General features: G+C 38.7%; 2 protein-coding genes across 4 annotated transcripts in view; one reads left to right on the top strand and one right to left on the bottom strand.

The window, feature by feature from the left end:
- LOC137501521 (uncharacterized) overlaps positions 1–6,483 on the top strand; it is an 88,131-nt gene extending 81,648 nt beyond the window's left edge. For both annotated transcript variants that reach the window (XR_011018588.1, XM_068228610.1), the window contains exon 3: positions 5,374–6,483. Coding sequence is in view for 1 of the 2 variants with exons in the window: in XM_068228610.1 (XP_068084711.1) it covers positions 5,374–5,383 (10 nt within the window). In the remaining variant the exon portion in view is untranslated. The remainder of the gene's footprint in view (positions 1–5,373) is intronic.
- Positions 1–14,155, bottom strand: part of LOC136877723 (juvenile hormone esterase) — a 78,184-nt gene that overhangs the window by 21,051 nt on the left and 42,978 nt on the right. For both annotated transcript variants that reach the window (XM_067151932.2, XM_068228609.1), the window contains exon 5: positions 8,649–8,824. In XM_067151932.2, the coding sequence (XP_067008033.2) occupies positions 8,649–8,824 (176 nt within the window). The remainder of the gene's footprint in view (positions 1–8,648; positions 8,825–14,155) is intronic.

Below are 14,155 nucleotides of genomic sequence, written 5' to 3'. Positions count from 1 at the left end.
TACGAAGACGATTTCCTTGTTCCTTTCCAGGTGTTTTTCCATTACCGTTCACGCTGTAAATATCAAGTCTATTGTTGATCTGTTCGATCTAAAACCATATTGTTCTTCCTCTAACCGTGTTTCTATTATATCCCTGAATCTTTTGTCTATGACTTTCTCCATTATTTTCAGCCCATGTGATAATAGGATATACCTCTATAATTTTCACATTTCTTCCTATTTCCTTTTTTGAACAATGGTGCAATGCTTCCTTGTTGCCAATCTTCAGGTATCCTTTCATCCTTCCATATGACAATGACGGATCAGTATAGCCACTGTAGTCCAATGCTTTCTGCTGCCTTAATCATATCAGCATTGAATTCGTCTTTTCCACTTGCTTTACCTTTGGTCATTGCTTTCACTGCCCTTTCAAGTTCCAACCATTTTATCGGGTTCTCTTCTTTTTTCTCCATCTATTATTTCCATTTTCTTATCTCCTTCTACCTCTGAGCAGTCATCCTCATTATAAAGTTTTTCAAAATATTTTGCCATCACGTCGGTAGATGCAGAGTGGGTTTTGGCCCTTGGGTTTCGTCCCTTAACCCCTCAGCGCCGACCTCTATAAGTGGTATAGACCCATACAGGGTTTCACATTTACGGCTATAGCGCGAAGAGTTTTGGAGTTATAGATATGCAAATTGTTTTGTTTCCAAGAAGACAGTTTCGGCTTTATCAGTGTTGTAAACAAGAATTGAAAAATCGTTATTATGTAGTTGTTTTTGCAAGGATAATTATTTGTCAAATAAGTCTGAGCACTAATCTCTTGCTTTTCTTAAAGCCTGTTTGCTTCATTCTTTCCCACAGAACAAAATAAAGAAATGATGATCTGAGAAGTTTGTCTTTTCGTATGATGTTCTTTGCTCTATTTGTACATTGGGAGTGCGGTTTATTTATTATATTTGTCTCTATTTCTCAGCTTGTAATATTTTCGTAACTCTCTACGAGCGCTCTGTGTAGCCATCAGTTAGTGCTGCTTTCTGTCATACGATACGAGAACCAGTTGTTCATGGTTTATATATCTCGTTTGAAAGACGATGTCTCGACCTTTTATGTGAAATATGTATCGAGTTGGTTTGTTTCGTCATAAATGTTATTCCCCTCATTCAGTTTCGTCCAGTTGCTTTCGGTCTCGCTGCAGCTTCATCAGTCCCAGTGACGCGCCGCGATCAGCCGTGGTTTGACTGACAGTAACGTGCTTGAAATATTGTATAATTCAGATGAAAGTTTAATCGGAAGTAGTAGTGACAGTATAAGCAGCAATGATAATGAAATAGATGATGTAGCAGTGGTAAATGATGAGAGTGACGATGAGGAGGAAACAGGTACTTGGAAATTTCGTGTAAGAGACTATAGATAATTATACAGGTCAAAGAGAAATTTTCAACGGTGAATTCTGATTGCTAAATTCTCTAATAACACTCACACAGGTCACAGAGATAAATATTGAGCAATTACCTTATCGGGTTCAGCTGGTGAAAGGTTTGTTTACAAAATACGCTCGCTCGGGAGGGGAATGAAATATTCAAGGCCGGCGCGCATCAGATAATACAGTTCCAAGGTTGCAGGAAAGACATTTTATCAGGAAATTAGCACCCAAGAGTTGGAAATCCAAACCTCAGAAACATTGTATCCTGTGTTCAAAACACGGCGAAAAGAAGACGTCAGTGTACTACTTCCAGGAGTGTGACTTGAGTCCCTGTCTCAAAGAGTGCTTTGAACTCTATCACACGGAACTAAATTCCTGAGGAAATGTGAAACAATTATGTAATTATCTGCATGTACATAGTTCTGTCATAAGGAATTCCAAATTTCGTGAAAATCGGGCTACTCTTATACTTGTAGTAACGCTTTAAGTGAATCGATGTATTTCAGTCGCGCGTAGTTGAAATCTCATCCGGCCGCGGGGTAGGAAGCTATTTAAATGGCTGCGACGTTGAGGGGTTAAGAGGCCACGGCTTGCCCATGGTCCAACAGCTCTGTACTCTGACCGGCCAACTGAGCAGAGGAAAGTTGGCCGTGGCTCTACTGTGGCTCTACGGTAGACGGACCTGGGGCACAGTGCCAGACTTCACGTCTGGCCCCACTCGTCAGCTGTCCTGAGAATGGTTTTCCATGGATTCCCATTCTCCTGCATTAAGGCAAATGCCGGGACAATTCGTAGTATAGGCCATGACCGCCCCCCCCCCCCCCCTCACTTTCTCCGCACATCTCCTTCACCATAACAAATCTCCCGGCCTGAGAGACAGCGTCACCGTCTAAGAGGCCCGCCTTCCCCTTCAGGGAAGGAATGAAAACATGTAGTAGTACATCACCTTCTGAAGACCCTTTTCATCATGTATTATGGATCCATCTTCTCTCTCTAATGCCTTTTATTTTTTCTTGTTTTATTCTTTTCAATTTTATTACCCTGTATAATAGTTTCTGATTTCCTCAACTATCTTGCTCAATTTTGTTGGTAAACTCTCCCCAACATTTCTCCTTTTCTTCTTTGATACTCCTCTTTACTTGTAGTTTCAATCTTTTGTATTCCACAATTCCACATGTAACCTTTCTATCTTATTCTCATCCCTCTGATGTGTTTCTTGCTTTTCCTTATCCATTTCTTTCTTCACCTTGTTCCTTTCTTTTATTTTGTCTGTCCACCACTGTGTCTCCTTTTCCTTAACCTTTGCTTTTGTTTTCCCGCATACCTCAATTGCTGCTTCCACAAATGTCTGTCTTAAATTGTCCCACTCTTCTTCTCCACTTCGTATTTCCATGTTAGGCAACTTCTTTTTTAAGCAATCTTGGAATGCCATTCTTTTATTCTCCTCCTCCAGTTCTCAAATGCTGATCTTTGGTTTCTTCTCCAGTACAATTTTAGGGATTTTTACTTGTTTTGATTCCACAATTAATAATCTATGATCACCTCCCATACTTTCACTGGGGATTATCTTCGTATTCATGACGTATCTTCCCCATTCTCGGTCTGTTATTATGAAATCAATGAGTGTTCCATACTGTCCATCCCAACTATATTTGCTGGTCTTATGGCTATTCCTCTTCTTAAACCATGTGTTCTTTATTATCAAGTTATTTCTGATACAAAAGTCCAACAGTTTCTCTCCATCTTAATTTCTATCACCATACCCATGTGGGTCCAGAACATTCTCGTATCCCATTCTATCAGTTCCCACATAGCTGCCTCTGTGGATCAGCGGTAGAGTGTCGGCCTCCGGATCCCAAGATAGCGGGTTCAAACCCGGCAGAGGTAGTCGGATTTTTGAAGGGCGGAAAAAAGTCCATTCGACACTCCATGTCATATGATGTTGGCATGTAAAAGATCTCTGGTGACACATTTGGTGTTTACCCGACAAAATTCATTAAATCTCAGCCATAGACGCCCAAGAGAGTTTCGGTTTACTCGGTCTGCCATCTAGTGGGGCCTAGAGTAAAACGGAACGTCCAAATTGACGAGCAGACAGCCAGATGGCGTCAAATTGAAATGTCTGCACACGGTAGCTGAGGCCATACGATTATTAAATTAGTTCCCACATGGGCATTCAGACGTCCCATTATCATGATCCCATCTCCAACAATATGTGTTTCCAGTTCAAATCCCACTCCATTTCTTTTCTCTTTACTGTTACCCATCCAGGTGTACCGGTACCCCTTTCTTAGTTTCTTCATTCCTTTCCCATTTATTGTTAAAATATTTATTGTTCAAAATCGGGTTTTGTTCTCTGATCTAATACTTGCATGAACATCAGCATTACCATCATACTGTGCAACTGTAGCCAGAGACTTGTCAATTCCATTTCCATTTTTAAACTTCCATCCGAGGCTTGTATTATAGTTGAAAGCAAGTACAAATTTACTCATCTGCTGACCTGCTAAGCCTAACACATCTGAGGATTTTCTTTTGGGGTTTACTCTCTTAGCCTTTGAAGTTCCCTCTTTTCCACAAGTCAGTGGTTTCCTCTTCTAATTTTCCCCAGAGAGGATGGGTTGCCTCATCCACCATCTTCGCCATTCCGAAGGTATCCTTCTCTGCCTAAGATGCTGTTAAGGTACTCACCCGTAGCCCTGGGTGTGGGTTCCACGTTATACCGCATGATACTGGGTCCCTGCCAGAACTTAGGTCTCCTTCACACTGGCCTACTGATGCGGAGAATACCCACCCCCGCAACATGGATGCACCAGACAAGAATTACTCAAGTGAAGGATAGGGTCGGTGACCCTATCTGCCTTGAGCCGGGTTAATGGTTGTGTATACATAGGCTGTATATAATTCACATTTAGCATTTACTTAATACTTTCTCAGTTTATTTTCAGTGCCATAATCTCTGAGTGAATTGTTTCAGTGGCTTAATGTTTTTAACCACTTGAATCCTCTTCCTTCCTTTTACAGTAAGAACTTTTGAACAATAATAATAATAATAATAATAATCATCATCATCATCATCATACTGCCTCAGCTATTGTGTGCAGGCATTTTTTAATTTGATACCATCTGGCTGTCTGCTCATCAGTTTCAATATTCCATTTTACTCTAGACCCACTAGATGGCAGAGTAATCTGAATCTCTCTTGGGCACCTTCAGCTGAGTTTTAATGAATTTTGTTGGGTAAACACCAAATGTGTTAGCAGAGCCAGATTTAATACAAGTCATTATGGAAGTTATTCTCTATCGAACAGGAATATGAATATAAATCCAATAATCAAAATACCTTATTGATCTATTGATATATTATAGAACATGTGTGGAGGCAAAGTGAACTGCTACAGTAAAGACAGATAGAATAAGATAGGAGATACAAAATTTACTAGGGAGAACTATTTGGTCAGTGGCGTATACTGAGGGCTACCAAGGCTATTAGTGAAGCCCAAACCTCAATTGAGAATGATTGAAGTCTAAAACACATTATAATGTAAGCATCTGACACATTCTTCCATTTACAACACTTAAAAGCAGTACGGAAAAAACATTGAACGTATTTCTGAGAGGAAGGCATCGAAGACTGATATTGCAGCCCAGATTCTCATCCCTCTCCTTTCGACTCGCCCCGCGCGGCTTGCTGCTGGATTGAAGCCTGGACGGGCGGGATAGGTGTGCTAGGCTTCGGTCGGTCAGATCGCTACTGCTAACTATCAACCATGCATTACTCATCGTATGTACTTCCTCACCTCATATTCACAGATAACAGAGTGCTGGTATTTCACTCCCATTTACTTCTACATCCTTGTAAGAAGACACTGCAAGGCTGCTATTATAGAAGTAATATAGTTTTATTTTTATAGGTTGATATGCTAAAATGTAATGCGATCTTTCCGATTTAGTGTTCTCTTTTGTAGGTTGGATTAGAACCCGTGATCATGGGTCAGACACCACCACTAATCTCCTGAGGAAGCTAATTAACCAGTGAACGATGGGTACGACCGCTGTAAAAGTCAACATATTTCTTTAGTAATAATAATAATAATAATAATAATAATAATAATAGTGCATGGCTTCTGTATAGGCTCGGTGGTGTCTTAATGAGGATAAAATGAATGGTAAAGACATCATAAACACCCAATCCCCAAGCAAGGGGAATTAACAGGATGAGGGGTTTGATTCTGAAAATTGAACTGGGGCCATCGGACCAAAGGCAAGCATTCTAACCATTTAGCCCCGAAGTCTGACTTTAATTTGCTAAACCTTAGGTTACCATCTCCACTGATCAGGGGTTGAGCATTGGCCGTAGCAGAGGCCAGGGCAGTAGTTTGTGAAGCAGCCTTGACAACACAGCAAGCTACTCCCTTGGCTATTGGCTGCAGCTCAAAACGCTGAAAGCTTGACGTTCACTAAACCAATCATCGAAAAGGGGTAACCTAAGTCTAATGGTAGCCAACGTCTTGATCCCAGCATACACCACTGTATTTGGTGTAAGTAAAGCAGAAAACATGTAGGGCCAAAAAAATAAGCAGAAATTGTCCTGTAGCTACTTTTCATGAGTGCCATAAAATGATTCTTGTCAAAGAATAAATTAAAATTAGAAATATTATACAGAGTGCATGAGAAATCCTTAAACATACAGGGTATCTCATGTAAACTCAGACTGAACACACAGTGTTTGTACTCTGCGCTACGGCAGCTGCAGTGTGGGAGGTGCATGCATAGTTCTTGACTTTGCAAGCAGCCTGCACGTATCAGACCTGGCAAGTATGGGTTGGAAGTCTGATTCTCCGGTGTTAACACGGTGAGACAGTTATCACTGCAACACTGTATTTTCGAATGTAAATGTTCTGGTTTCATCTTAAGAGTCATGTGAACAGTCATACGTCTCGCTGCTGGTGTGCAGAAAATCCTGATGGTGTTTGTGAAGTCCCTCATTATGGTCAATCAATCAGTCACTCAATCAATCACTACTGATCTGCATTTAGGGCAGTTGCCCAGGTGGCAGATTCCCTATCTGTTGTTTTCCTAGCCTTTTATTAAATGATTGCAAAGAAATTGGAAATTTATTGAACATCTCCCTTGGTAAGTTATTCCAATCCCTAACTCCCCTTCCTATAAACGAATATTTACCCCAATTTGTCCTCTTGAATTCCAACTTTATCTTCATATTGTGATCTTTCCTACTTTTAAAGACACCATCCAAACTTATTTGTCTACTGATGTCATCCCACGCCATCTCTCCACTGACACCTCAGAACATACCACTTAGTTGAGCAGCTCGTCTCCTTTCTACCAAGTCTTCCCAGCCCAAACTTTGCAACATTTTTGTAACGCTACTCTTTTGTCGGAAATCACCCAGAACAAATCGAGCTGCTTTTCTTTGGAATTTTTCCAGTTCCTGAATCAAGTAATCCTGGTAAGGGTCCCATACACTGGAACCATACTCAAGTTGAGGTCTCACCAGAGACAAATATGCTCTCTCCTTTACATCCTTACTACTACCCCTAAATACCATCATAACCATGTGCAGAGATCTGTACCCTTTATTTACAATCATATTTATGTGATTACCTCAATGAAGATCTTTCCTTATATTTATACATAGGTATTTACAATGATCCCCAAAGGGAACTTTCACCCCATCAACGCAGTAATTAAAATTGAGAGGACTTCTCCTATTTGTGAAACTCACAACCTGACTTTTATCCCCATTTGTCATCATACCATTGCCTACTGTACATCTCGCAACATTATCGAGGTCATTTTGCAGTTGCTCACAATCTTGTAACTTATTTATTACTCTGTACAGAATAACATCATCATGGTAGGAAGATTGGTGTTTGGTGTGCTGTTAGTGCAAGACAAACAATTGGGCCTATTTTTTTTGAGACGATAGTAAATCCAGAGAGGTATAAAGATGACATTTTGACGCTGTTCTTCCATCAGTTAATGGAAGAAGGAAAATCACGTGGGTGGTTTCAACAAGATTCAGCCCCTGCTCATACATCAGAAGATTCCCTTCTTACAATCTCGGAAGTGTTTGCAGGCAGAATGATCAGTTTTGGTCTATTTTCCCCTCATTCTCCAGATCTAACAGTGTTTGATTTCTATTTGTGGAGTAAACTGAAAGAAAACGTGTATCAAACAAATCCTCCATTGGAGAAACTGAAAGAAAACATTACAAATGAAATCAGAAACATTACAGTTGTAGAACTTGCTTGTATAAACCAGAATGTGATTACCAGATACAGTGCCTTTATAACCCAAGAAGAACAAGAGAAGTGACTGAACAACTGGAGTGATTAATTGAAAGAGGATGTTAATGGGTTGGACAGTATGGAACACTTCCCCATTTTCGGTCTCTTATTATAAAATTGATAAGGTACGTCATGAATACAAAGCTAATCCCCAGTGAAAGTGTGGAAGGTGATCATAGATTATTAATTATAGAATTAAAACAAATAAAAATTCCTAAAATTATACTGAAGAAGAAACGAAGATCAGGATTTAGGAATTGGAGGAGGAGGAGGAGGATTAAAGAATGGCATTCCAAGATTGTATAAAAGGGAAGTTACCTAATACGGAAATACAAAGTGGAGAAGAAGAGTGGGAAAATTTAAGACAGACATTTGTGGAACTCATCCCCCCACATTTGTCCAAGTATTTTTGATACATTGAATTTACACAGAAGTTTTTTGCTCCATTCTAACAGAAGTTGAAAAAAGAAATCAAGGTAACTTACATCAATATATATAATATATTTAATATATGAGGTTTGAAGACCAGTATCTCTTGCATATACAGTTACTTCTGGAAATGCTTACATAGCGCTGTACTATTCCAGTGTTACTAGCTATCTCTTAACACCACAAGATAAATTAACAAGCTGTCACATGACTTCAAAATTAATTATAAATAGACTGACACTTTCAGAACTATCATGGAGCATATGGCCTCACTGACCTGAAAAGGATTAAAGAGCTGGAAAGTGCAATTCATTTTTACAAAGCACTCAAAACTACATCACTGAATACCATTTTTCTGCTTACAATAACGAAAGGAGTGACCAGTCACGATGTGGTCTCCTGATTCAAGAGCAACTGCAGTATAATGGAGGAATTAATAATGTATATTAACTGCATTATCTTCCTTTCATTTGACTGGTGTAAAGGTAGGAAAGGATACTCACGTCCTTATATTGGTCTACTTTGTTTGGAGTCAATTCACCATCGAAATAGAAGTCCTTGATCATTTTAGCTACTTCTTTTGAATCTTCAGAGCCAGGTTTTAGATTCAGATCTCTTGGTACCATTTTTTCCATGTTATCATTAAAAAATTTCAGCTTATTTTGATGATTCAGGATTACTGAAAATAACAAAGATTAAAGATTCAGCTTGTTTTGATGATCAGTGATTAGAAAATAACAAAGAAATGGAATAGTAACACTAACAAGGAACATTTGCCAAGTGCCTGACCGATAAGCATATGAAAGCAAATATAATGTAGTGTTCAATTGTTTTCAATGTTTATTATATCAATTTAGCTGCCCACAGCAGTAATTGTACACATTTATTAGCCTAGATAGATATTGGTGTAACAATGAACAAGACAGGAAACTCAACTCTAAATAATGATCGTTCAGTTAATTTAACCTATCTTTACATAAACATATTTGTGGGCCTTGATGTAGAAATGTAAGCAATATTAAGCACATAGAATAAATGATACACTTGTGTATCTGGGACTTGAGCAATGTGAATCTCCAGTGTTCCAGATAACATTGTCAGGAGCATCAACTGGAAATGAAGCTTTCTTCCAGGTATGCTTAATCATATCATTGAATCTGGGGACACTGAAATGATTATGGATAAGCGCATGAAAGTTGACGATAGTGTTATGGCTTTGGAGGCCAATATCAGTGTTTTCAAGTAAAACTCATACAACCTAGCTCGATAGCTGCAGTCGCTCAAGTGCGGCCAGTATCCAGTAATCGGGAGATAGTGGGTTCGAACCCCACTGTCGGCAGTCCTGAAGATGGTTTTCCGTGGTTTCCCATTTTTGCACCAGGCAAATGCTGGGGCTGTACCTTAATTAAGGCCATAGCCGCTTCCTTCCCATTCCTAGGCCTTTCCTAACCCATCGTCGCCATAAGACCTATCTGTGTCGGTGTGACGTAAAGCAAATAGTAAAGTAAAAAAAAAAAAACACTCATACACTAAAATGTTCAGCAGATTTCTCCGACTGATAAAAAAAATACACAGTAGTGGCATTAATTCTAGACACTTTATTGAAATGTTCATTCACTTCAAGATCACAAGATGTATGTCAGTTTTGGTATACTAAATCAATAAATTATGCTTTAATTTTTTCTTCATTATATGTATACTAAATGGGTTAAGACAGTATTGAAAACAATTGTCATTATTGAAACATACTGATCGGTAACCAAGTAAAAGGAGTAATGCAATAACATTCCATGAAGAAGGTTATAGTTACTTCCAAAATAGTGAAAAGGTTAGTTGGAGGTGCTAGAAAGTTGGGTGTAAGGAAAGTCTGCAAGTGGTATGAAGAAACGGGATCAACCACCAAAAGAAAGCCAATATTCACTGAATGAATGTTTTAGTTGTTATCATATGATCTGCTTCATTTTTATTTTGGCTGATGATGGCCACTAAGTGGTTGAAAATAGTCCCAAAACTAATGTAATACTATTTACTGTACTTAATATATTGCATTGAAAAGACAAACTCTCTTGTCAATTTATTTCTTACTAGCTGATGTACCCATGCTTCGCTATGGGATTCTCAGAAAGACTGACTTTGTGGTTTTGCTAACCTAAAATCAACATAGGTCATTACAAAAACGTAAGTATGAATGTAGCAATTAAAAGCAATGCTATCATATAAAATACTTGATCAAATGGAAAGCCGCACGTTTTATCACTTTTAACGAACAGTACTGCGGTTAGATTGCGGTGCCAATGTAATAGTCCAAAGTTCCAGAGCTGGGATAACCAGGCCGCAGATTGCCATGAACACTCTTCTGCCATTATTCCGCTAAATATGCACACTGTTCATTCCAATCAGTGCCTCAGAGTAGGGATTGAATAGCCCGAATGCTATGATGATCCAGTGTGTTACATACCAGTAGTATCAGAAAATTTATAAACCAGGGGAATGGCATGCTAAAGAAGAAAGTTATCTAACTCCCCAGCTACTTCCCATCAATATTCAGACAGGCTGTTACACTCTGTACGACTGGGCGAGTTGACCGTGTGGTTAGCGGTGCGCAGCTGTGAGCTTGCATCCGAGAGATAGTGGATTCGAACCCCATTTTCGGCAGCGCTGATTATGGTATTCCGTGGTTTCCCACTTTCACACCAGTCAAATGCTGGGCTGTACCTTAATTAAGGTCTAAGGCACTCCTAGCCCTTTCCTATCCCATCGTCACCATAAAACCTATCTATGTCGGTGCGACGTAAATCAAATAAAAAATACTCTGTACGCAGCAGTAATCCTATCTACCGGAGATGAGGGGCAACAGAAGACACAAAGCACATCACGACAAACAATGGTCAATGTAATGTTATTGTTGATCAATGTTATGAGCTTTCTATATTGTAGGCCTTCACATTTAGTTTTCTTTCGACTCTGTGATTTGTAAAATATTTTATACCATAAACTGTAGTTTCTTATTCTCCGACTTTACATACCAATTTTCATTAAATACTGTTTACCCATTTTCTCGTTACTCGGCGCTGATATGGACTTCGTAACAAAAATCCAAATTCATGAATATCTCTGTGATCATAGCCAGTACGGTAACAATCTATACAACATGAATAATAGGAAATTTAATACTATATAAGCTTAGTTATGTAGCATTCATCGATTACACCTCTAATAAGAAATATTTGAGAATTACATTTTAGGCCTTCCCCTAAACTACCATTTCACTCAGTGTGAATAAAATAATTTACAGTGTAGACTATAGCGACTTATTTCCTGACTTTGCATACCGATTTTCATCAAGATAGGACTACTAATAACAACAATATTTGAGAATTAAATTTTAGGCTTTCCCCTAAACTACCATTTTCTCAGCGTGAGTACAATTATTGATAGCCTAGATTGTAGCAACTTATTCCCTGACTTTGCATACCCATTTTCTTTAAAATACGACCACTAATAACATAAATAGTTGAGAATTCAATTTTAGGCCTTCCCCTAAACTGCCATTTCACTCAGAGTGAGTAAAATTATTTATAGCCTAGATTGTAGAGGCTCATCCCCTGACTTCACATACCGATTTTCATTAGACCACTAATAACATAAATAGTTGAGAATTCAATTTTAGGCCTTCCCCTAAACTACCATTTCACTCAGCATGAGTAAAATGTTTTATAGCCTAGATTGTAGAGGCTCATCCCCCGACTTCACATACCGATTTTTATTAAATTCTCTTCAACCGTTTTCTCGTGATGCGTGTACATACAGACAGACAGACAGACAGACAGACAGACAGACAGAAATTACGGAAAAATAAAAAGTGCATTTTCTTGTTACTATGGACATGACCGATACAGAAATACCATTATCTTGAAATTCTGAGCAATGTACAAACAAAACTCTTATTTTATATATATAGATAATCAACACTGTCATAGAATCCACCGTTTTTATCTGCAAAATCATTGAAGTTTCTAAGCGAATGGTCAGACAAAAACTTTGCAAAAATGATTTGCGAGCAAGAAAGAAGCCTTATCTGAACAAAATGCAGAGGCAGAACTATGTGCAATGGGCTTTAACAAACAGGGAGTGGGCACAAGAAAAGTGGGCTAGAGTCATTTGGAGTGACGAGACCAAGATCAGCATCTTTGGAAGCAATGGAATAAAGTTAGTTTGTTGTTGACCGGGTGAAGACTTGTTGCCCGAGTGCACCACTGCCACTCTGAAGCATTCCATCAGTGTCGTGGTGTGGGGCTGCATGGCCAGACATGGCATTGGGTGTCTGCAAGTGTTACAGGGCAAAAATTACCAAGAAGAAGTCTTAACAGTGAAAATGCTGCCTCCACCCATGATTTGTTTCAAGATAACAACCATCAGTACATCTTTTAACAAGACAGTGACAGCTCAATAGCTGCAACCACTTAAGTACGCCTAGTATCCAGTATTCGGGACATAGTGGGTTTGAACCCTACTCTCGGCAGCCTCGAAGATGGTTTTCCGTGGTTTCCCATTTTCACGCTAGGCAAATGGTAGGGCTGTACCTTAAATAAGATCACGGGTGCTCCCTTCCCACTCCTTGTCCTACCATCACCATAAGAACTACCTGTATATGTGTGACATAAAGCAACTTGTAAAATAAATTTTAAAAAGCAAGACAGTACACTATGTAACAGTGCTAGAATGAATAAGAAATGGCTCGCTGACCATGATGTTAGCATGTTCCCTTGGCCTGGTAACAGTCCCGACCTTAATCCAATTGAGAACTTGTGGTCAAGACTGAAAATTTTGGTTTCGTGATGCAGAACCAGTAACAAGAGGGAGCTGCTAGAGGCCATCATCAGCTCATAGTTCAGAGTGATCAAACCAGAAGATCTCAGACATTTGGTATACTCAATACCATGTAGAATTGAGGCAGTGATTAAATTAGGATATCCCATGAAATACAGTACTGAGAAACATTGCAATAACATTTGTACCAGATAGTTCGTAACTTTCTGAGATTGTTGGGTTGTGAGTATTTTGTTTATTTTTTTTTAATTTTTAATTAAACTTTTATATTTTAACTTTTATTTTCAAACAGCGGACATTAGGACATGTTTCCTGAAAATTTGTAATAGATTATGATGTATATTTCAACTAAAATAAACTCCTGAAAGGAATATTCTGTGAATCTCTACAAAGTGTCCACAATTAATGCTACTCCTATACATCCAAAGGTTGTACAAGAGAAATTGTAGCAGGTGGAATGGTGGTTACCTTTATGTGTTTATCTGGAATTAAAAACAGATTTTACTGAGCGAGTGAAAATTAATCTAGAACCAGACTTTTTTTTTTTCCAACATTAGGAGAGAGGCAGTTATTCCACCATTTTTCAAAGTTACTCATGTACACTTTGCCTGATTTTGAACAAGTTGTGTATGTCAATGGTGTACAGGCCAACTGGTGTAAGCCAAAAAAAAGCAATTTTTTCAGGAGAGACAAAAAAGAGTTTGCACCTCACAACAGGCTTTGATCTGTTGTTTATTTGAATTCTATAATGTATCTAAGATAGTAGTCTACTGGGTGTAGGATCAAAATATTTCTTGAAATTACTTCTTTTATGTGAAATTTGAGGGTTACGCCATTTGACTGGGACTGGTACACTCAATCAATCAATCAATCAATCAATCAATCAATCAATCAATCAATCAATCAATCAATCAATCAATCAATCAATCAATCATCCTGATCTGCATTTAGGGCAGTCGCCCAGATGGCGGACTCCCTATCTGTTGTTTTCCTAGCCTTTTCCTAAATGATTTCAAAGAAACTGGGAATTTATTGAACATCTCCCTTGGTAAGTTATTCCAATCTCTAAATGAATATTTGCCCCAGTTTGTCCTCTTGAATTCCAACTTTATCTTCATATTGTGATCTTTCCTACTTTTATAAACACCACTCAAACTTATTCGTCTACTAATGTCATTCC

This window comes from Anabrus simplex, chromosome 7, assembly GCF_040414725.1.
Source record: "Anabrus simplex isolate iqAnaSimp1 chromosome 7, ASM4041472v1, whole genome shotgun sequence".
Taxonomy (NCBI): domain Eukaryota; kingdom Metazoa; phylum Arthropoda; class Insecta; order Orthoptera; family Tettigoniidae; genus Anabrus; species Anabrus simplex.
The sequence above is the reverse complement of the archived record's forward strand: the minus strand, read 5'-3'. Positions and strand labels throughout refer to the sequence as shown.